A 24450-nucleotide genomic window follows, 5' to 3' on the forward strand; every position below is an offset into this window, starting at 1 on the left:
TTATCATGAAGATAAATATCTGAAATCAATGTTAAAGAAAATAATCCTGTCAAATTGTAGGTAATTAATGTGATCAACTTAACAGCTTTCCCACATATTAGAATGCTACTTTTGATTTTTATGATGCCTCAATAAAATCTGCTTGATTTTAATGTTATTGCCATTTATTTGTTCACCTTAGATTTCTGACTCATTTCTTATTTATTATTAAAATATTATGTAACCATTTAGTTTAATGATTCTAGACTATAGTCTATTATTCAGTGCAGTGATATTCTGTAATCAACTATTCTTAATAGTTTTTGAGGATGTAGTATTTATCTTTCTCATCTTTCATTTTATTTATCTCATTAGCTAAGAAACCTTTCCAGCTTGGACCTACGTCATATCACTGAACTGGATAATGAAACCGTGATGGAAATTGTCAAGAGGTGCAAAAATCTTAGCTCTCTCAATCTCTGCCTGAACTGGATTATAAATGACAGGTAACCATCTTAACATCTTAAAAACACTTTTTCAAAGGGAAGCATGTGTTCTGCGTACCAAGCACTGATTATCATTATAACAAGGCATGTCTAAGGAAAATGTGATATAGCCATGACTTTAAAAATAGATATTTTTAAGTTTTGAAAAACATTTAGAAGTGTACTTTTGAGCCATCCAGTTTTGGGGCTTCCCTAATGGCTTGGACCTTAAAGAACCTGCCTGAACGAGGAGACTCAGATTCGATCCCTGGGTGTGGAAGATCCCCTGGAGGAGGAAATGGCTACCCACTCTAGCATTCTTGCCTGGAGAACTCCATGGACAGAGGAGTCTGGTGGACTACAGTCCACGGGGTTGCAAACAGTTGGACACTCCTGAGTGACTCACACTTGCTTGTATTTGCAGCAGAGCTTCTGTGCTAAGATTCATATGTTTGCCTAAACAGTTACAACAACAGAAGTCTATTGAATCTTCTCTTTGTCACTCATCCAAGACATAGTGTTTATTTGTCACTTTAATATTTTTGCAACTTTTTGTGGTTGATTTTACTGTTCATTTATCAAGGAAAATGGTTCTGAGACACTATTTCAAACATTATGCATTCAGATCTTTTCTCTAGGATGACATTTTGTTTTCTGTATAAATGGAATTTGTTTTGAATGTTAAAGTTGTGCGATGGATAGTTTAATACGTAGTGTAAAGATGTGTAAAATGTTTTAAAAATAGGCATTTAAAAATGTTTTAAAAATAAACAATGATAATGGATAGGTCAGTTTTTCTCTGAAATATTGCATGAGGGGAAAAAAATGCAAGAACCCTTGAACATAGCCTTCTTTGTGATGAAAGCAACTGCAGAGTACCACTATTCTGTGCGTACTCTGTGCTTCTCCGACTCTTTGTCACACCATGGACCGTAGCCTGCGGGGCTCCTCTGTCCGTGGGATTCTCCAGGCAAGAATACTGGTGGGTTGCCACACCCTCCTCCAGGAGATCTTCCGGACCCAGGAGTGGAACCCAGGTCTCCTGCATTGCAGATGGATTCTTTACGACATCTGAGCTACCAGGGAGTCCTCCTGCTGATTAGGTTAGGTGGGTTCTTAAATATAGGCATGAGATAAGGGTCTTGCTTAGTAGCTTTTCAAGAATAAATAAGTTTTAAAAAAGGCCACCAAAAATATGTTGCTTTCAAAATAGAAAGCCCTATTTCAGCTAAAATTAGAACCTATTTAGATTTAAATGTTTTTTGTAAAATAGTGCAGTGATTCATCAAGTTTGTCAGATAAAGCTTTAAATTTAAGACATTTCCCCCTTTCACTTTTAATTTCCCTTTATCCTTTTAACAGTGAAATCATGTAGACTCCATTTTCCCCAAGAATGGGACAGCATTAGCCTTTAAATTATGTGTGATAGCACTTGACTTGGCTCTTTCTTAGTAACATTTTTCTTGAAGAATTTACTAATCCAGAATTGGTCCATGGTCTTCATTTATAAAGGGTGTTTATCGTTTCTGAATAATAGTCACTGTGTGAGGTGTATCAAAATCTGAAGAAAATTGATGAACATTTAAAAAAATAAATTCTTTTCTATAATCTACATTCTTCCCCATGATCAGTTATGTGACAAGTTTTAAAATAATCTTTTAAATGTTTTCCATAACAACTGATAAAAAGAAGTACATGGAAAACATCATCCTGTGGTTTCAGGTGTTTAGTATTAGCTTAATATTCAGGTAAACTTCTTAGTAATGCTTCAGATTGAAAGGTGAAAACTGCCACAAAATGGATATGAAAACGATGGAAAAGACTCGGTACTTGGAGCCTAAGGGGTAAGTGAGATGCAGTCCATATATCGTCATGAGGGTTATCTGCTCAGTAAACAGGCTTTGCTTTTGCTTAGATTTGTATCATTTACACAAAGATACTCAAGGATTTCTCATCTTCTGGTGCTTCAAATGCTTATGTAGTCATAACTGGGTATTTACACATGAAAAAAAAGAGCAGCCTTCACCTTGCCTTTCCTTCCCTTTGTTAGGTTCCATCTGCTCAAATCCCTTTCCATAATATTTCAGTTTTTTTTTTTTTTTTCCTGTTTAACTAGAATGATTATTTGGTGTTTGATCCCAAATGCTGTACTGTAGAAATTTATTTGCAGGGAATGAAAGGGTATTTTTATGTTTTTAATGGAAAAGTTTGAATTAATTGAGAAAACATGCATTTTAATGAGGTTGAGCGGTAGAGTTTTAAAGATCAGACTCTTTTAGGTTTTAATTACACCACTTGCACTTATCCTGTGTACTGTAATAGGAGTTTCAAACATTAAAACCCACTTTGCAGTGTCATCTAAATTAGTCAGCTCATTGTTCTTGCCATACTCTATCACTAAGCTAAGTAATATTTGTAATTATCTTGGTATAAATCTAGGACTTCCCATCAGGCTTAATTATAATTTCAGCACTTAGCCGGGATGGGTTAGTAACCTTTCCCATGGAGGACACTAGAATGCACTAATGCATTTAGCCTGTCAATTAGTGTCTGTTTTACATTTGTTCATTATTATTATTCTCTAGTAAATCAGAAAGCATTTATTAACCCCCTACTAAATACTTGGTGCTGTGCCTCAGACTGTGGGGCACTGAGTTCCTGCTGATCCCAAAGGTTTTCCTCTTTAGGTGACATAAGACTTAATGAGTGAGATAATAGTGAGCCTTGTAAGGATAGAAGGAAGGACAGTAACCTTTATCATCCAGGTAATTGATAGGCACTTTACACGTGTTCTCATTTAATCCTTTCAACATCTTTTGTTCTGCTGAAGGTCATACTATTCCTATTAAATTTAGCCCATTTGTTTAATTTTTCTTTGGCTTTTCTGATTGGATGTGTTTTTTCCATCTTTACTGCAGTAAAAATTGGATGGGGACAAACAAGAAAAAGCAAATGGCTAATGAGTCAATTTCCATTTCATAGTTGGAATTCACACACAATTGACATTTATACGTAACATTCTTAGTTTTAAAAAAAAGAATCTCATTATTTTCTTTCATAATAAAGTTATAGTAGAACCTTTAGATACTATTTTATACCTATACCTTTTCATAATGCCTATGAAAAGGATCTATGTTTAATGCTGCTAGCTTTAATAATGAGTTCTTCACCTGAAGATAAAGTTTGATACTCTTCTCAGATCTTTAGATATAAGATTTATCCTGGATTTTAAAAGATTTTAACAATAAATATTTTCTAAGTTCAAAATTTTAAAATATTTAGTAACTCAAGGTCTTTACTGTTAAGCGCATGGAAACTTTTAGCATTTTGTGGTTCTTGATCTGTGTGACTTAGACATGCTGTTCTTTATTTTGTTTTTTAAAAAGCACTTTTTGTATTTAGAGAGTTAGACAGCATGATATTTTCTTGTATTCAGAAGGATGGTCTAGCAGTCATTTGACATTTACCACTGCTTTTGAATACAAATAAAATCCAAGTGGTTTATGAAAAGAGGACACTATTTCTATTGATGATTTAAATTAAACATCTGGTTATTATTTCTCCTGTACGCTCTCTGACTGGAAGTTTGTTGGAATGTTTAGTTGTATTTGATATAATTTTTTTGCTATTATTTCACATTCAATTTGGTCTTCACTGTTTCTTTTCTTTTTATGTTTGGTATAGAGTCCAGAAGCTGCGTGACTTAGACTTATTCTTTGAATTTGCAGCTTAAAACAAAATTGAATGTATTGACTCTGTTGAACACAGATAGGACACTTTCTTTAAGGAGTTAATTTGCTGCGTGAGTCTTATATTTATGTAAAGGGGGCTGTTACATCAGTGAACATTCTAAAATTTGAGGAGTTTTAAATCTGAGATTGTTGTGACCAGTTTCTTTTAAGTATAAAATAACATTTGCAATATGTTACTGTTTCTCTTTATATGTACTAGTGTTTAGAATAGTAACTATAAATGTTTTCTCATTAAATAGACTTTTAAATAACAACATTTTGAAATTGCAAATTGGCGAGCCAGAGTTGAGTCCAGTCCACAAAGCTGTTTTGTTTGGCCCGTACAATATTTAAAAAATTGAGTAAGTTGCCAACTTTAAAAAATTGGGTCGTTCACGTAAAAATCTGAATTTGGGCCTTTTTTTGGGAAAGTTGCAGATCTAGCAGCACTGGACCCACATTTTCTCATGTCAGCGATCTTTCCAGGATGAGTAATGGGCTTTTCTCGTTGGTCATTCTTCAATTTCTTCATTATTCCTACCTAGCATGATCTATTTTATAATATCCACCTGTACCCACCTAGTCTACAAATTGAATTCTCCCTTATTGAAATTCAGAATATAAAGATTTTTAGGTAAAGATTTCTCATTTTAAATCAAATAGTTCTTTTTAAATTGAGTCTGATAAAATATATTAACAGATAATAGAGAGTTAATTTGTTTACCTAAATTAGTTCTTTCTTATTTCAGACCTCAGAACTTAGGCCAACAGGTTGAAGTTACAAAGGGAGACAGAATTCAGCTTAAAATAAGTTAAAACCTTGGTTTTCATTGACTGCCTTCCAAAATAGAGAACTCATTCCCACTTATAGTTCAAATAGGAGTGTTACAGTTTCCTGAATAACACAGTGAATTAGTATACTAAACTACGTCCAACTTTAAGTCTGTGATTCAAAGTGAATTTATTTGCAGTGCTTAGTATTTGATTCATGATTCCTTTGTTTATAAAATTTAGAAAAGCCTGAAGACTTTTCTTTTTTTTTTCTTCTCTTTTTCTTTTTCCGCACAGAGCCCTTTTTAGTCTTTCAGGCACTCTGAGATTGAAGTTGCAGAGTGACAGATGACTCCACCACCCCTTTCAGGGAGACTGACAGCACCCTGGCTCATGTAAAACTCAATGAGGCTTTCTATAAAGATTTTTCTAACTCCCTTGATCTTCTCTGGATGTTTATTCTGTTTCTTCTTTCAAATTTCCGTTGATTCAATAAAAAACGGTGACATTTAGAAATAAAGTTCAGAGAGGATTTGAGCAGGTGTTGGCGATATAAAATATTTGCTGAGTGCCCATTGTGTTTTATTTCCAAGAATTGTTTTGTGAACATATGCTATATATTGTTTTTATAAGTGTTTGAGGGCTGGATGGATAATCTACCATCTTCCTGTGAATGTCATGTCACAGTGGACTTAGAATTTTATTTCATTTCAATCCCCTAATATTACTTAATTCTCCTAGAGACAGAGGTTTAAAGATTGCCCAAGCGGGGGACAAACCTATCCATTAAAATCCAGCAGGCATAGCTGAATTTGAGTTGGAGAATGTTTTGTTTTCTATTAAAGTTAAGTGGTCTGGAGGAGAGAAATACTTTTCACCTTGGAGTACTGAGTGTGAAGTTTGAGCAGTTTTCTCCTATAAAAGCACGAAAACTTGGAAATAAAGAGGCAGTAAAATAGCGCTGCTGATCGAAGCGGCTCCCCAGTGGTACTTGGAGCAGGGCTCTCCTGCCTGCAGAGACTGCAGAGGAGCCTGTCTGCATGCCTTTGGTGCCTAATAATGTGGCCGGGCTGGTTGGGTGGACTTTTACTAAAACTGAATTTTATTTATTTCTGTATAATTTTACTGCATAGTTTTGAGTACGTTCTGTATGTATCCGATTTTTTAAAATAAATAACTGTCTTTTACTGACTTCCGGGAGAATTGCAGGGACAGATTGGAGTGTTTCTGAGCTAGTGACACTTGTTTGAAGCTGGCTTAGTTTTGGCCCTCTCTTTTATAGTCACAGTTATTTGTAAGGCCGTCCCTAGAAGAACAGAATGATGCTGGGATGAGTGTTCTTCCAGGCCCCCGGGCATGCGTGCGTGCGAAGTCACCTCAGTCGCGTCCGACTCTTTGTGACTCCATGGACTGCAGCCTGCCAGTCTCCCCGTCCATGGGACTCTCCAGGAAGGAATACTGGAGAGGGTTGCCATGCCCTCCTCCAGGGGATCTTCCCGACCCAGGGATCTAACCCACGTCTCTTATGTCTCGTGCGTTGGCAAGTGGGTTCTTCACTAGTGGTGCCACCTGACAAGCCCTCAGGTCCCCTGGCCGTCTTTGAAAATGATGCCTCTGGTGTCCTATCCATTAGACGCTGTCTTTAAAACCACGCTTGTTTTCTGCGGTGCTGCTGAGGCTGAAGGGTATAATATTTTCTCTCCTTTGTTTTTGAACCAAGGTTAATAATAACAGGTAGTAATAGCTACCGTTTATTACAATCTGTGCCACACAGTGTGCAAAGTGTTTACACCCTGTGTTTCATTTAATCTCTGCAACCCTGAGGAAGAAACTAGCCTCATTTAGATGAAGGGATTAGGGTCCAGGAAGATTAGACCACTCTCAGCTCCTCACTGGTGGACACAGCCTCAGAGCCCACTTTTCCGCCTCCAGAGGCCCAGCTCTGACCGCGAGGGCCGCACTGCCTGCCCCAGGCCTCCTGCCCTGTGTCCTGCTTTGCTCAGGCCAGTCTCAGCCCCTCCCTGTGGATTCGGGGTGTCGTCAGGTTCCTGTCTGTGCTGCTGCCGCCCCTTCTGCAATCTGCATGTCCAGCTTTGGATGGCAACTTTTGTGGTCATCCTACCCTCAGACTATGCTTGATCTTTCTGAACGTCAGTAGAGTCTTCCCTTTTCTTTTCCTTATGGAATATCTGAGAAGTGAGGGTTTCGGATAAAGCCGGTTGTTGTTCAGTCTTTCAGTCACGTCCTTCTCTTTGTGCCCATGGATGGCAGCCCGCCAGGCTTCCCTGTCCATCACCATCTCCCAGAGTTTGCTCAAACTCATGTTCGTTGAGTCGGTGATACCATCCAACCACTTCATCCTCTGTCACCCCCTTCTCCTGCCCTCATGGGAGCTCAGGGTGTTTTCCAGTGAGTCGGCTCTTTGCATCAGGTGGCCAAAGGATTGGATTTTCAGCTTCCAGTGAATATTCAGGGTTGATTTCCTTTAGGGTTGACTGACTTGATCTCCTTGTTGTCAAGGGACTCCCAAAGAGTCTTCTCCAGCATGACAGTTTGAAAGCATCAGTTCTGATGTGCTCAGCCTTCTTTATCTTCCAACTCTCACACCATACATGACTACTGGAAAAGCCATAGTTTTGAATATGCAGACCTGTGTTGGCAAGTGATGTCTCTGCTTTTTAATACGCTCTCTAGGTTTGTCATAGCTTTTCTCTAAGGAGCAAGCGTCTTTTAATTTCATGAGTACAGTCACCATCTGCAATGATTTTGGAGCCCAAGAAAATAAAGTCACTGTTTCCATTGTTTCCCCATTTACTTGACATGAAGTGATGGAACCAGATGGCATGATGGTAGTTTCTGAATGTTGAGTTTTAAGCCAGCTTTTTCACCCTCCTCTTTCACCTTCATCAAGAAGCTCTTTCGTTCCTCTTCAAGTTCTGCCATAATGGTGGTGTCATTTGCTTCTCTGAGGTTATTGATTTTTCTCCTGGAAATCTTGATTCCAGTTTGTGATTCATCCAGCCTGGCATTTCTTATGCTGTACTCTGCATATAAGTTAAATGAGCAGGGTGACAATATACAGCTGACATACTCCTTTCCTGATTTGGAACCAGTCTGTTGTTCCATGTCTGGTTCTAACTGTTGCATCTTAACCTCCGTACAGATTTCTCAGGAGGCAGGTCAGGTGGTCTGGTATTCCCATCTTTTGAAGAATTTTCCACAGTTAGTTGTGATCCACACAGTGAAAGGCTTTAGTGTAGTCAATGAAGCAGAGGTTTTTCTGAAACTCTCTTGCTTTTTCTATGATCCAACAGATGTTGGCAATTTGATCTCTTGTTCCTCTGTCTTTTCTAAATCCAGCATGTACATATGGACGTTCTTGTACTGTTGGGCCCTAGCTTGAAGGATTTTGAGTATCATTTTGCTAGCATGTGAAACGATTGCAATTGTGCGGTAGTTTGAACATTCTTTGGCATTGTCTTTCTTTGGGATTGGAATGAAAACTGACTTTTTCCAGTCCTGTAGCCACTGTTGAGTTTTCCAAATTTGCTGGCATATTGAGTGCAGCACTTTCACAGCATCATCTTTTAGGATTTGAAATAGCTCCACTGGAATTCCATCACCTCCACTAGCTTTGTTTGACTAAGACCTATAGATGTTAAAAACATCTAAATTTTGTAACAAAAACATTTTTTTCCCCAACAATGCCATTTACAAATGCTCTTAATTTCTTCCTAACTTTATTGAGGAAAAGTAGAAAGTGTTGCTCATTTTTATGTCTAATATCACATCTGGCTCATATTTGATACCAAAAAGAATTTCAAGATGAATTTAGAATAGATATTTAAACATGTGATGATGCATATTTATTTTTACAAATATATTAGCTTCTACAGATGCTCTCTGGCAGTTGTAATAAATTAATCATTGCAGAGTAAAGGAGAATGCTGCTAAGTCACTTGAGTCGTGTCTGACTCTGTGCGACCCCATAGATGGCAGCCCACCAGGCTACCCTGTCCCTGGGATTCTCCAGGCAAGAACACTGGAGTGGGTTGCCATTTCCTTCTCCAATTCATGAAAGTGAAAAGTGAAAGTGAAGTCGCTCAGTCATGTCCGACCCTCAACGATCCCATGGACTGCAGCCTTCCAGGCTCCTCCGTCCATGGGATTTTCCAGGCAAGAGTACTGGAGTGGGTTGCCATTGCCTTCTCATAAAGGAGAATACTAGGTGCTATATACTTTGAGTAAGTATTACTGAGTTAAAAAGAAGGAAGTTAACTTCATTGAATGTTTCAGCACCTTTGGTAAAAAAAGTAACTGCCATAACTAATCTATATATGTGATTTTTCAAATAGCTGATGATATTTTTCTATAGAACAGAAAGTTTCTCTGATGAAATGATGTGTGCTTTTATCCTCAGATGAAATTCAAATTAAAGGTACTTTTTCGTTGTTTGGTATGTAGTGATACTGGATATCAGTTCTGATATTGGTTTTTTGAGTAATTCTAATTATTGAATATCACTTACAGGAAATATTAATTAATATATAGCACTAAAGCATTTAACCTAGTACAGTTACTTGAAAGGAAAATCTATATGAGATCCTCTGTATCTTATCTGTGCCAGCCAGGTTTGATATTTAACTCCCGTTCTGAAGAGATGGGAGCTGGATTTGACGTGGACGAGTTTGTCTTATTGATTCTCCACGTTCGCATTATTTTGTCTTGTGGAATAATGTCAATTTCTATGACAGTTCCAACATACAATGGTCATTTTAAATTTCCACTTTGTCTTTGGTTCCTAGTGAGCGATGATAAAGTATAAGTAAACATTTTTGTAAGTAATAATAATAGAGCTTTTATAGTATCATATTATTTGTATTCCTGGATGTGCCATTTAAATATTGTTACTGATTCTGTGTTTTTAAGGCAATATAAAGATGAGTGAATGTATATATTAAGCAGTTAGTTTGTGGGATTAAAAATCATGTTTTATATGTTATGAAATCAGAATTCGTGATCAAATCATGGGAAAGGATGGACACAGTCTATATGATGAAGAATGCGCTGCTGTGCACTGGGAGGCTTCTTAACCTCAAACCCATTTTAAAATTGCCAACATTGAACAAAATCTTCATCTATTGATGAAAATGATAATAGTTTATTGACTGTTCAGACAAGTATATGACTTCCTGCCCTGCCTCCCCTTCCTTAAGGAGTTGTCTTATTCTTAATCCCCAACCAGAAATGGTAATTAAAATAACTCACTGTTGTCAAAATTTTAAAATGTATGATAAATGAAGCCCAGTAAATAGTGAAAATATGAGAAAGGTGATTAAATCTGACAATTTCCTTGTAAAAGGCTTGAGATGATAAATATCTCCTGTGATTAGTTATTAATTTTGTGCAAGAGATTTTGCTTCACCCTAAAATATTTTATGAACAGTGGCGTAAGGAAATATCTTAGAAGATAAGTACACACATGTTTAACCAGAGGAATAATTGCTGGAACTTGACTGGTAATAATTAAAAATGGCAGACTTGACATGTTTGTGCCTGGGCCATTTTCTGAACGATGGCCCTTTTAGAAACTAAAGAAGAAGACAGGGCGACATGCAGAATGACACAGTACTTTCAGCTTGAACCTTTTTGCCTCATGAAGACGGAAAGGTTTTATGTATATCACTCCTCAAATGATAAAATATTTAAGGTAGTATAAAATAACTCCTTGCTTACTGAAGTTCAGAAGTTAATGAGACTTGTTTCATTAACAGTTCTAGTTGCACTGCCAATAATTTGCCTTAAGATGAATGCAAATTCTCTACTGTTAAGGAAAACAGGAAATAATAATGGTGGTTGTAACGAGTGCGGTATCACATCACTGTCGGCTGAATCCATAGCACGTTGGTCGACTGGCGGCAGACTACATTGTGTGGCCGTGTGATGTTTTGCTTATGACTCTCTCCTTGGAAGCGGAACCTGCCTCTTTGTCTATAGCCCTCTGCCCCAACCTCAGCCCCGGGTACCATAGAGCCCAGCTCAGAGAAGTAATTTAATACCTGTGTGTTGAGGGAATTATAAATGCTGCTTCTGTAGGATGTGTAAGTTTGTTTTTAAATTTGGCTTGAGCGCTGGTTAAAATCCAGGCAATTGGTTTGCATGGCCTCTTTTCCCCAGGTTTTATTTATTTCTGAATTAAATTGGTACTTACTAAAGTAAGGGCTGCTGTCCTGTCTGGGTTCATGTAGAGCTTGCTTTCGGTATTGCACCCTTGCTGTCTGAAAGCGGCAGCTCTGTGTCTAGGACAGCGTGCTCTGTGCCTTGGACAGCGTGCTCTGTGCTTAGTCTCTTGGTCATGGCCGGCTCTTTGCGGGCTCCTCTGTCCACGGGGGTTCTCCAGGCAAGAATACTGGAGGGGGTTGCTGTGCCCTCCTCATAGGTTTTAATGTTGAATCGTTGGCTTCTGTCTTTTGAATGGAATCTTTGGAATACTTTCAAATGAAGACCCAGAAACTTTGCTCTTCATGTGTAATGATATCTTGTATTAATTGAAAAGAGGCAGAGGAGACAGGTACAGCATTTTTTTTCTGTTTCTTGGTGAGAAGAGTATGGCTGTATGAGAAAACTGTTTTTTCTTAATTCTTCCTATAGCACTTTTAAGTGCTGCTGTTTAAGTGTATGTTTAATATTTGGTTAATTGCTAGTATGAACCTAAGCATACTGATTAAGAGCAGGTTCACATTAGAACAATTATCTGGTTAATTGCTCCGGTGCAAAAATAGGCTAAAAAATCATCAGAACATCAACTTGTGAAAGCACTGGCAGGAGTTGCAAAACCACTAGGCATCCCTACTGCAAATCACATCAGCAAAGCAATTAATTTAGGCTAATTGCTTTTCTGTTTGTTCAAGATGCACTTTGGAACTGTCTTTTGAAATCATGGCAATTAAGATTAGTAAGCAATATAACGAAAGAATGTTAGAATTGCCACTATTTTTCAAAAAATGGTAACTATTCCATATGAACCTATATAGTAGATCTGTCACTGATGTAGGACCTTGAAATAATTAAAGCAAAATGGGAATATGTTAGACACACAAGATTCCCTTTAAGAATAAATTGAGTAGATTATCTTTCCCGAATGGTAGCGCAGTGTTATCTTTAATCTGTAGTTATTGAGTCGAATTATCTAGTTTCAGTAATGCCCACTAAGGAGGCTTGTTCACATAGGAGGAATGTCCCAAACCACCAAGGACGGTGCTGGCTGGTGGCATTTTCTCTAGACAGGTGTGTGTTTGGCTTCTTGTATGGCTTCTCGTAACGTAATCAGGATTTTTGAATGTCTTAAAAACCAGATTAGGCATCCCTCTGGTTTTAAAGTTTTCCTTTATTATTATAATTTTGGCAGCACCAATTTGTCTAAAATTGAAAACGACTTGAGTTTCCAACTGTTTCTTTATGAAGCCATGTTGTAACTGAACCTCAGCTAAAAAAAAATGTCAAGTTTAGGAAATTAACCATTCCCCAAACCGCTTCTCTGTTCACCATATTGTCAAACAGCAAGTAGCTATTCCCTTCATTTCTCTCCTTCCTTAAGGAGCAGTTCTTATCACGCAGTACGTTTAGTGGCGTATCCTGCCCCGTGGAATCACCCAAAGCAGATTGTCGTGTACTGTATTAAGGACTATGGCTCTTGAAGTGAATCTTTTAGAGACAGTCATGTTAAAGGAAGTTTTGGTAGCATTTATCATTTAGTGACTTTCTGTAGCTGTGACAAAAATTTAGAAAGATAGTCATTAAAATTGGATTTGATAAATTAAATTTCAAGTTTTGCTTTGGCATTCTACTTTTTGCTTGTTAGTGGCTATAAAAATCTTGTTCTTTATTTTTGCTTAAATCTGTATGACTAGATTTCTAAAGCCTTGCTGATGAACTATACCACAAAATTATTTTTCTCTAGTGATCATTTTTATGGAGAAGAACAAGAGGATATTTAGTTTTTACAATGATATGTTTTTTCTTTACTTTTTAAAATAAAATGTCATAGTTTCTTGAAGTGCAGCCTACCGATCCAGATTTTTTGGTGATTCTGTTTGTTGTGAATTGTTTGACCTGAAAGCTACATGCTGAAGGTTGAAATATCAAATCAGATGAAAATAAATATACTGACTAGATTAAATAGAAAAATGTGGAGGACTCTTAGAACACAGAAAAACAAAGAAATCTAAAGGATGGTATCAGTCACTAGGTCTGGAAGCTGGTCTTCTTTTAAGTCTGTCATTGAAGCAACAGAACAGTGTTCTCTAGATTGGGGGAAACTCAAGCTAGTTTTTTCTTCTTTTTGGTTTTAAGACATGAATTCTGGAGTTATTTATAGTTGAAAGATGGCATAGGTGTTATAAAAGTTTGTCACTATTTTGCAGGCTTTAGAAGATTGCAAACTATAGCCACACACTTTGCCCACCGCTGTGTGCACGCCTGTGTGCATTAAGACGTAGCTATCCTTACATCAAGAGGGCGTCTTTCCCTAGCCCCTTGCACCTGCCCTGGCTTTGTGACTTGCTCTAACCCAAGAGGATGCAGTGGAAATTTTGTGGGAGGGCTTCCAAGGTTTGGCTTCAAGAGGGCTTGCAACTTTTGTTCTTGCCTTTCTGGAAGCTACCTCGCCTAAGGAAGCCCAGCGTCGTCTCTCTGAGAACGGGAGATCACCGGCATAGAGGTCTAGCCAGGGTCGTCTGTCAGACTTGTCCGTGATGCCAGGTCAGACCATCCAGCCTCACGAAGACCTTTGGATGCCTGCAGCCCTGTGAGTAAAACCGGCGGGACTGCGCCGCTGAGCCCAGTCCAAATGGGTGGTCCAGGGACCCGTGAGCAGATAAGGGCGGTTTTTGTGAAGCTACGAAGGTTTGGTGTGGTTTCTTCCTCAGACAGTGATTTTGTAGCTGATCAATTTGAAAGTTTATAGTAAGTTGCCAAGAGTGTTTTATTCATTACCCTATTTAATTATCACGTCAACTCTGTGACGTAGGTATTATTGCATGCGTGCGTGCTAAGTCAGGTCGGTTGTGTCTGACTCTTTGCGACCCCTATGGACTGTAGGCCACCAGGCTTCTCTGTCCATGGGATTCTCCAGGCAAGAATACTGGAGTGGGTTCCATGCCCTTCTCCAAAGGATCTGAGCCACTGGGGGAAGCCCTATAGGTATCATTACACTCTATTTTATAGATGAGGTTAAAATAAAAAAGACTCAGAAAGGTAAAGGATCTTGCAGACAATCACAACTAGTAAGTACAGTCAGGACTGAATGCAGATCTCCCTGACCTCAGTCCCATCTACCAAACTTCCCACGAAAGCTTATTCTAAGTTTTAAAATACATTTAGTTGCAATAAGCAGTTAAACTTACCAGTAGAGTCTGTTGAATGTAAGTGCTAGCTAAATTGCATTGTAATAAAATAAATATCATTGATTAAATAAAATTACAATAAAATAACATCCATTTGAAGTTTCTAGTGTTACTGTTTAACTTTGAGTATTCACCTAAAAAAATGCAAGCGGAAAAAGACAGGTCTTCTGAAAGGTATAGGGTGGATACAAACTTAAAAGGACATAAGTAAAGGGCCTTGGTTTTAGATATATTTAAAACAGTTTTCCGTGTTTCATATTATTCAGAACAGAACCTTTTCTACCCTATTGTCAAGTTAGGGAGAAGTGGAAAGGAGTCCACGTCTTAGAAGAATTATGGCTGAAATTTAAGCACTGTTATGTTTGTCTTTAACATTGTGTTTTTTAATAATAAGTCTTGTAAGGACATAACTTCTATGGCATATAGTCAATAATGGTACTAACACCTATGACAAAAATACCACAGAAAATTCCACAAATAGAAGTTAGAGTCTTTTCATGTTTTAAACACTTTTAATTTTAACTATCACCTTAAAGACCATGCCTCAATAAACTAGTTAAGACTGGTAGGTGGTTTTGATATGTATACCATAGCTCATCTTACCATTTGCTATAGCAGCACACTAATCAAGCCTGCCTCCAGGTTTTACTGCCTGTTAAATAAAGCCTGGAAACATTTCCCTCCGTGATTTATTATGGTATTTTGAGAAGTGGTTTCATTTGGGAAATACAATTTCCATTTGTTTTCCTTTTAACTTGAATTTAAACTTGTTTCTTATTTTTGGTTTTGATTAATCTTTTTTTTTTCATTAGCAAGTTACCAATATGTTTTAGTATTTTGATGTTATGTTGTATTACACACACAGAGATGAATATTTTGTGTGAATATGTACCTGGAGAATCTCACATTTGGAGAGAGAGAGAGAGTAGGTTGAATTTTTTTCTTTTAGTTTTAATTTATACTCAGACGGATTGTAAATTTCTTAGAATGTGACATTGATAACCGCATAGGAATTAAAACTGTGCCTGGGAATTTTGTCTTTTCTGTAGTCCTGGGCTTCTAACCAGAAGTTTAGTAAATGTGTGTTGATTGATTAGATGGCAATACAAATAAACCTAGTGAGCATGAGTTAGTGTTCAAGGTTAAAAAAAAAGAAAATGAACTGTTAATACTGGTCAAGAAATAGAGCAAATCAAAATAAGTCAGTCGAAATAGTCAAGCTCATGTAAGGAGTGTAGACTTCACCTTTAAAAATGCTTTATAAATGTAATTGAAGAGTTAAAGAGGCACAAACTGACTTCTCTAACAGAGTGGTGGTTTATGAGAGAGGTTCATGGATAAAGTTTTAGTGTGACAACATGTTAACCTTGCTGAATTAACAAAACTGAGTGAAGGCAAGGGGAGAGGAATCTGGAAGAAACACGATATCCTTGCGGCAGCAATTCATTTGGAAAAGGGATGACAAAATATGTCATGACAGTACCCTGGCTTTCATCATTAAACTTAGTAAGGAATTAAAAAGGAAACACAACAGGAGGGTTTTCTGTAACATTGTTTCCTGCAGATTTATTTGTTGGATAAGTATCTTCAAAGAAATATATATTACTTATCATACGGTTAATATTTTGCATACCGTGTTCTTACTGGAATTACAAATGTTTAATAATTTGTAGCTTTATAAGTTGTCCATTTTCTTCTTGTTTCCAAGATTTTTCTTTCACAGATTTATTCCCGGTACGAAGACAGCGTTATTAGGTTATAGAGGAGCTTTGTTTTTGTTTTTTGTTTTTTCCTTTTTGGTGATGGCTTTTGGCAGTTGTCTCCAAGTACAAATGTAACATGTAACAGTGAGGCTTGTTAGAGGGGGAGAAGTGTGAAGTATCCCGGGCAGGCTCAGACAGATGTTTAGACATCCACACGGCCACTGCGGCTGCTTGATGCTGGCATCCTGTTTTGAAAATGTAGCTGTTTTAAAAGAGACAAGGTCAGCGTAACTTTTCACCCCTGTTGCTCCGTCTGCATGGCCACATTTATCTTTACTGACTTGCCACTGATAGTTGCGTCTTACATTTCAGTCCTCTGAATCGGTTGTGGAGTGCACACTGTTCTCAGGTAAGAGAACTGAGAGTTTGTGGTGATCCACACTGATGAGCTTAGGCGTACACATGGGGGAGACCATGGAATAGTAAGTAATTCAAGGTAGCAGGAAATCCTAACAAGTGCTCTCCATGTTTTTAGTATTAATTGGCATTGATTTCATTTCATTGTTGGGAGAATAGTGTCCCGTAAGCATTTAAGTGGAACAAAACTTCTAGGTTTAAACCTGGACTGTAGTTAATCTTCAGTGCAGTTCATCCTCAGGCAGGTAATCAAAAATATGCAGGTTATTTTGAAAGTTCTAGTAAAGCTCTTATTTAAAAGTGCTAATCATATACAGGTGAAAATTCCAGAATATACCCAAAATGTATTCTAATCATCAGTATCAAGCTGCGATCATTTATTTTGAGAATCACATTTGCAAGCTAAGTCCATTTAAAATAAATACTCAGTGTAAAAGTAATTCTTTTAAAAGTGAAATTACCTTTTTTAATTTCAAAAGAGTAGACACACTGAGCTGGGTTGTTTGATTTCAAGTATTTGTACAAGTGAAACTTAACTTCCAAAGTCTTTGGAGTAGGAAAATTGACAGCTTTTGACTTTATATTTTAAAGGCTATGTGGTGGGAATTTTTGCTCAAATTAAATTTCTATCTAATTTGATGTGACTGCTTTTGACATTCACAAATTATGTCATTCATTTTAACATGCAAAGAAGAAGCCCAATGGTTTGGGATTCAGCACTGCAGAGCTCTCACAGGTGCTTAGGCATGTTACTTCTGTCTCCACCAGGAATAATGAGATGATAGCTAAATGAGATGCTGTAGCTTTCCCAGAAGCCCTTGTGGAAGGAGTCTTTTACCCTTTCGAATCCGTTCCAGAGCATTTGATTCCCAGGAACTGTGCCCCCTTTAATTTGTGTCTTCTTTCCTTACTTAGAGCTGTGATCTCTTTTACTTTTTTGTTAATGTAGTCATTGGTGACCTTCTCTCAGTAAGTTTTTCCCCATTAACTTAGATCTTCCATTCCTTAAGTCTGTAGAATATTTTCTTTTATTGTTTCAGTGTCACTGATGGCATTTTCATCTGATTCTTGGCAGATTCATTTTATAATACATGGCGATGTAAGGAGTTTTTTGGGCAGTGACATTTTGGCAAACACTTGCCAGTGGCTACCAGAGAAGGTCAGTTAGATGCAGAACAATGAAATAAATTCCTCTGGAAGTCTTCTCTGCAGTACTAATGAATAGGGCTCACGGAGGACGATGGGAGTTGTTGTTATTGTTGCTCCAGACTTTATCATTGTCATTTACTATATAACCTTGGTAAACTTATTTAAGTTCTCTTTTATAAAAACAAAACAAAACAAAACACTTATTTAAGTTCTCTTTTATAGGACTGGGGTAATGAGAACCTACCATAGTGAAATGTTTGGAGGCTTAATCATGTTTCAAAAGCACCTTGAGTATGAATCATTAGTTCATTATTAGAATGGTGGCTTGGGTGGTATCATCCATCATTGATGCTTTATCACCATTGCAGCCTTATGGTTCCCTGCAAATTGACAGCAAAGGTCTTAAATCAAACGTTTTAAAGACACTAGCAGATTCTCGAAGGTTACTTATTGCTTATGGTGTAGTGACTCTGCAGTGTTCATAATTATCTGAAGAAAATAAGGCATTTAGTGTATATTCATTTTTGTATATTTTCGTAAACATCTCTATTTTCAGATTAAATGGGTAAAGTGTTTTCAGAATCATAAATGGAGGTGTTTTTTTTTTTTAAAACAGTGATCCCTACTTTTGTTACCATAAAATAAAATACCTTAATACATAGCTACTTTACCTCTGTGAATGTTTTTCACTTGCGGTTTGCATCCAAATTTATTTTAATATTATACTTTAAAAAAATGTATTCTAAGATTTTCTATACATATACACATACTCACACACGCATCGTGGAATAATGAGATAAATGAAATTCAAAATCTCTCAGGAAGCAGGGTTTTCAATTTCTAATTTCTATTTCAGTTCAGGAACTATAATGACTGAAAATTAAGGAAATTAACTGTTTACTTTGTGTGTTTATGTGTAATTCTTTGTTTGATCTATTCCATGAATCCTAGGATCTGATTTGGACGTAGTTTCAAAGGGCTCTAACTCAGCCAGCTACCTATATGCTGTGGGCTCTTCATCTGTTGCATATGCATGCATATTCTTTCTTTTCTTTTTTTCCTCCCATCTTCTTACCACTTTTTCCTTCATCTTTCATCTGAATCTATTTGGTTAACATACTAAATCACATTCTGGCTATCTGACATTCAAGATGCTGCTTATAACTAAAAGATCAGCACTTTCTGAAAGTATTTTAAAAGTTAGGTTATTTATTCTCAGTTAAAAAAAAAAAAGGGACTACAACATATCCCCGGAACTTTAGGGCTGGGGCAGCTCTATGAGAGGTTTAAAAATACAGCAACATCTCCCTGGAGCTTGTGTTTTGCAGGAGTGCCGTGGGGAGGACACGGCAGACAGCCAGGGGCAAACCGCTAGAGGAAAGGCACTCAACACGCTCATTTCCCTTTGCTCTGTCTTGCTCTGTTTTTCCAGCCCTCTGGCTTGCAGGTTTATTAAAATGCTAATGATGTTTATTCTATTTTTATTGGCAGCTCTCCAGATTTGATTATTGATATATCTGAGTAACACTGAAATGCAACATCAAGGTCTCACTTGACTCCTTTCCTGAGAGTTTTGTCGGTAGAAATATAAATAACCACAATGTCAGCTGGACCATATTGTAGTTTTCCGTCTGCATAAGAGGGAAATGTTACAAGAGCACTGTCAGCTCTGGGAGTGAGCTTTTCTGGGATAGCGAGGGGTCTCCCGTGGGCTCCATCCTTAGCTGAGGGTTCTGCCCTGCTCTCTGAGGAGCAGTCATATTGCCAGTAACGAGTGCCTGCCTGTGTGTATACGCTTTCGTTGCTGTTCTCATTTTCTGGCCTTCCCTTTGGTATTTCACGTCTTGTACGAAGGAACTAAGGTGTATTGAGAGACTATAGAGTAATTCACCGTGACTGGCAAGGGAGTGAGGAGTTACTGTGTTTCCCCCTGCTCTTCTGCAGATTTTAACCACAGAGCCTTGGGATCCAGAAGGCTTCTGAGGATGCCTCCCGGGGCTCTCGTTTTGCTGTTTGGAAGCTGAGGCCCCAGGCTCACCCGTGGCTTGGCCAGGTCTGCACGGCATGCGTGTGCTGAGGGTGGGCCGGGAACTGGCTCCCCAGGCGCTCAGGCCACTCGGTTCCGCTCTGCTGAGCTTGTCCCTCACCTTCCATTGTAGCCACTTACTTGCCATCAACGCTTGTTTTCTTTCATGGCCTAGAATGGAGAGGGAGTATCTCTTAGGTTGTGCGCTCTTGTATTTCTCTGATGCCCCTTTGTAAAAATAACAACACATACACAAGGAGGGTTTTAGTAATTTTTCTTTTTTGAAGTGGAGACTACCTGAAATCTCACTATTGAAATCCTTCCAGTGTTGACATTTTGGTTTAGATACGCACACGTGGCCATGTCCTCCCACTGCCTCTTTCTAGAATTATGTTGTGTTTCCTATTTTGCTCTCTGTATTTATGTCAACAGTATACTATGGATTTACTTTTATTTTTATAAATACAGATCTGTGTCACCATTTCGTATGAATTTATGATAGGGTTTAACATATTGTACTTAACTAATCTCTTATTGATAGACTTTCTAATAATTTCTAATATGATGAATATTCTTATACCTATGTCTTTGTATGCTTTTTTGTCTACTTAGGGTTGAAATCTTGAAATGGAATTTGTGCATATAAGGATAAATATACATATAAACTTTTATGTAGCTTTCTCATTCCCCATAGAGTATATCAATATACAACTGTGTCCCTGGAGAAGAATATCTGTTTCTCCATACCTGTGCCAACTCTGGATGTAATCGTCACCTACTTTGGTGCATTTAAAAATAACTTTAATGTTTCATAACTGAAAACTTATAATAAATTATTTTACCTTTAGTTCAGTCACTCAGTTATGTCTGACTCTGCTACCCCATGGACTGCAGCACACCAGGCCTCCTTGTCCATCACCAACTTCTAGAGCTTGCTCAAACTCATGTCCATTGCATCGGTGATGGCATCCAACCATCTCATCTTCTGTCGTTCCCTTCTCCTCCTGCCTTCTGTCTTTCCTAGCATCAAGGGCTTTTTTCAGTGAGTCAGTTCTTTGCATCAGGTAGCCAAAATATTTGAGTTTCAGCTTCAGCATCAGTCCTTCCAATGAACACTCAGGATTGATTTCCTTTAGGATGGACTGGATGGATCTCCTTGCAGTCCAAGGGACTCTCAAGAGTCTTCTTCAACACCACAGTTCAAAAGCATCAGTTCTTCAGTACCCTGCTTTCTTTATGGTTCAACTCTCACATCCGTACATGACTACTGGAAAAAACGTAGCTTTGACTAGACAAACCTTTGCTGGCAAAGTAATGTGTCTGCTTCTTAATATGCTGTCTAGGTTGGTCATAACTTTTCTTCCAAGGAGCAGGTGTCTTTGAATTTCATGGCTGCAGTCACCATCTGCAGTGATTTTGGAGCCCATAAAAATAAGATCTATCACTCTTTCCACTGTTTCCCCATCTGTTTGCCATGAAGTGATGGGACTGGATGCCATGATCTTAGTTTTCTGAATGTTGAGCTTTAAGCCAACTTTTTCGCTCTCCTCTTTCACTGTCATCAAGAGGCTTTTTAGTTCCTCTTTACTGTCTGCCATAAGGGTGGTGTCATCTGCATTTCTGAGGTTATTGATATTTCTCCCAGCATTCTTGATTCCAGCTTGTGCTTCTTCCAGCCCAGCGTTTCTCATGATGTACTCTGCTATAAGTTAAATAAGCAGGGTGACAATATACAGCCTTGACATACTCCTTTTCCTATTTGGAACCAGTCTGTTGTTCCATGTCCAGTTCTAACTGTTGCCTCTTGCCCTGCATACAGATTTCTCAGGAGGCAGGTCAGGTGGTCTGATATTCCTATCTGTTTAAGAATTTTCCACAGTTTATTGTGATCCACACAGTCAAAGGCTTTAGCATAGTCAGTAAAGCAGAAGTAGATGTTTTTCTGGAATTCTCTTGCTTTTTCGATGATCCAACGGATATTGGCAATTTTATCTCTGGTTCCTCTACTTTTTCAATATCCAGCTTGAACATCTGGAAGTTCTCGGTTTATGCACTAATGAAGCCTGGCTTGGAGAATATTGAGCATTACTTTGGTAGCATGTGAGATGAGTCAGTAGTGCAGTAGTTTGAGCATTCTTAGGCATTGCCTTTCTTTGAGATTGGAAGGAAAACTGACCTTTTCCAGTCCTGTTGAATTCTAAGTAGATAAATTATTTAAGCACATGTGTTTTCCACTATGAGACAGTACAGCATAGCAGTTATATCTGGAGCCAAAGTCTAGCTCTGATTCCTGGCGCTGCCACTTCCTGCATTTGTCACGGGGTAAGTTGCGTAGCCTCCCTCTGTCTTGTTCTCCTGTCTGTAAATGAAGATTGCAGTGAGGCCTACTCCAGCATGTTTCTGTCTGACTTAAATGTGGTTGAGCATGTAAAGCGCTTAGGACAGGTCCTGGCACATCCTGAACTACTGAGTGTGTGCGTGCTACAGTGCTTGTTATTACTGCGTCAGTCAGTGAGCTTTTGATTTCCGCCTGCAGTTGACGGTGCACAGTGCTGGAATGTGAGGTTTGAGACACAAGTATCCCAGTGATCAAGAAGACCCACCATATACCCAAAGAAGCAAGACAGAAACAAATGAAAAGTTTTGTAATCAAGTTAAATAGCAGCACAAAAGTGCACCATAAGAACAGACATGGACTCAAATGTCATTAATTTCCAAAAGACTGGCATATTCCTGAAACAGGAAGTGCAGTGCCAAAGTTTATAATACTTAGAAGGGCGATACCAAAATTTGCTCTCCTGTTTTGTATTCTTTTTTTCCCAACTCCTCTTGTGGTTTAGAGTAAAGGTTATGTCTAAATTGGTGCAGTACAGTCTTGGTTTGTGTCTGCCTTAATGTCATTGTTGGGTGATAAATTACATGGTCACCCTTTTATCTGAATTATAACTTTCTGTGGATGTCATTTTGATGATGTGATGTCAAATTCTTGCTTTGGCCTGGGAGCTGTTTTGACCGTTATCTTTGCTTATTTTTTCTATACAGATCACTTTTATAGTTTAATTTAGAGGACAATCTTATTTCCAGGTACTCAGGGGAAAGCTCATTCTTAACTATCAGTTACTGCTTACAAATGTTAGAAGAGATACTTGGTTTATTGCCAGAGAAAGTTTATTGCCAGATTATTGATGATCCAGCATGTTGCATCAAGGTATCAATTGAGACTTTATTTTTCTGAAACCAAAGGGAGAAATATTTCAGGGTGAATTATGGCAGTTAGGAGGAAAATATTAAATTTATAAATAAAACAGATCCACACTTCCTTAGAATTTTAACATATTATTTTGCACACAGTGTGCTTGTAATGCTAAAGCCATTTTCCAAATCTTCAGCACAGATTTTAAAAAATATTTTAACGTCCTGCATTGTTGACATCTTAGCCCGTTTCCTAATACTTGATTGTCAGTTGAACCTTCATATCTGCCTTCCTTGCCATTGATGTCACAATAATACATTTAAAGGGTGGAGAGTTTAGTTTTTGAATTGACGAATAAATGGTAAGGAGGGATATAAAGGAACAGAGGTTGACTATGCTGGACCCTGGCAAAAAGGAAACATTGTTAAGCTCTTTCATTGTAACTGTCCCTTAATTAGGTAATGTCAAGTGTTAAAGGGAGATGCTTGTCACGTTTGGATTTATTGTGTAGGAAATTCATGTTCTGAATCATAGTGTGTCTAGATGACTGCTTTCTCAGCTCTAGATGGGAACACTGTAGTATTATAATATTAATGTTTAATTCAGTGTAATGTGTGTTCCCCCCCTCCTTTTTTGACCACTGATTGTGTGCCAGGCACTGAACTTAGTATTGGCAAGACATAGTTGAATAAGAAATGGTCTCTGCCTCTTGGAGGTGGTGAGAGGCTAATAAGACTAGTGAATAGCCATAAGATTCTTAAAGCCTCCCTGCATATCATTTTAGAATAAGAGCGGAAACCGCTAACACTTACAGAGAGCATTGACTCTGCTAGCCACTGTTTAAAGTGCGCTACATATAGAAAGTTTCTACCAACCCTGTGAGGTAGGCACTATTATTGTTCCCAGTTTTTTCAAATAAGGAAATCAAGGCATGAGAGATTAAGTTGCCCATTGTCACGTAAATAAAAATATAATTTTTCTATCCCAAGTGAACCTTGTAGAGAGGCAGTATTCACATATTTCTTTTATGTCTGATGAACATTAGAAGAAGTAAGTGTTGTGTGATCTAAGAATTGGTGAGAGCATATGCCAGAGTATGTTTTTGTTCATTTACCATTTATGCACTGGCCAGGTATTTGTCAGACACTTAGCATGACTGGACATTTGGGGAAGGACGGTCAGCAGAACCTTTGTGTCCCTGCCTTCGTGGAGTGCTTGGCAGTGCTTCCTGTGACACAGCCAGGCGGCTTCTGGGTGATTGCATGATGCTTTTCCTGCTTTTCGTTTGCATCAGTTCTCTGCACTTTGGTGCACACGCTCTGAAACCCTGCTCGCTGTTCCTATAATCGAGGGAGCCAGTGTTCTCCCGTTTGCACAAGCAGGTGGTTTTTAATTACCGTACACTGCACTTGTGTGGAATCTGGAATGTTACATGTTGTACAATGACTTCCTTTAACTGCTGTGTATATATTAATACCAAATCTCATTGCTGTACTGGTGAAAGATGCTGGTCCCTGGCTCTCATTCATATTTTCCAGCTCATTCTCAGTGACTAACAGGGACAGAAGGGAGGTCATATTCCTACTGCAGTT

The 24450-nt window shown here is 38.1% G+C and overlaps 1 protein-coding gene across 1 annotated transcript in view; it reads left to right on the top strand.

The window, feature by feature from the left end:
* Positions 1–24450, top strand: part of FBXL17 (F-box and leucine rich repeat protein 17) — a 504895-nt gene that overhangs the window by 173515 nt on the left and 306930 nt on the right. Inside the window, exon 7 of the mRNA XM_040239500.1 lies at positions 355–485. Within this exon, the coding sequence (XP_040095434.1) occupies positions 355–485 (131 nt within the window). The remainder of the gene's footprint in view (positions 1–354; positions 486–24450) is intronic.

This window comes from Oryx dammah, unplaced genomic scaffold, assembly GCF_014754425.2.
Source record: "Oryx dammah isolate SB20612 unplaced genomic scaffold, SCBI_Odam_1.1 HiC_scaffold_5, whole genome shotgun sequence".
Classification (NCBI taxonomy): Eukaryota; Metazoa; Chordata; class Mammalia; order Artiodactyla; family Bovidae; genus Oryx; species Oryx dammah.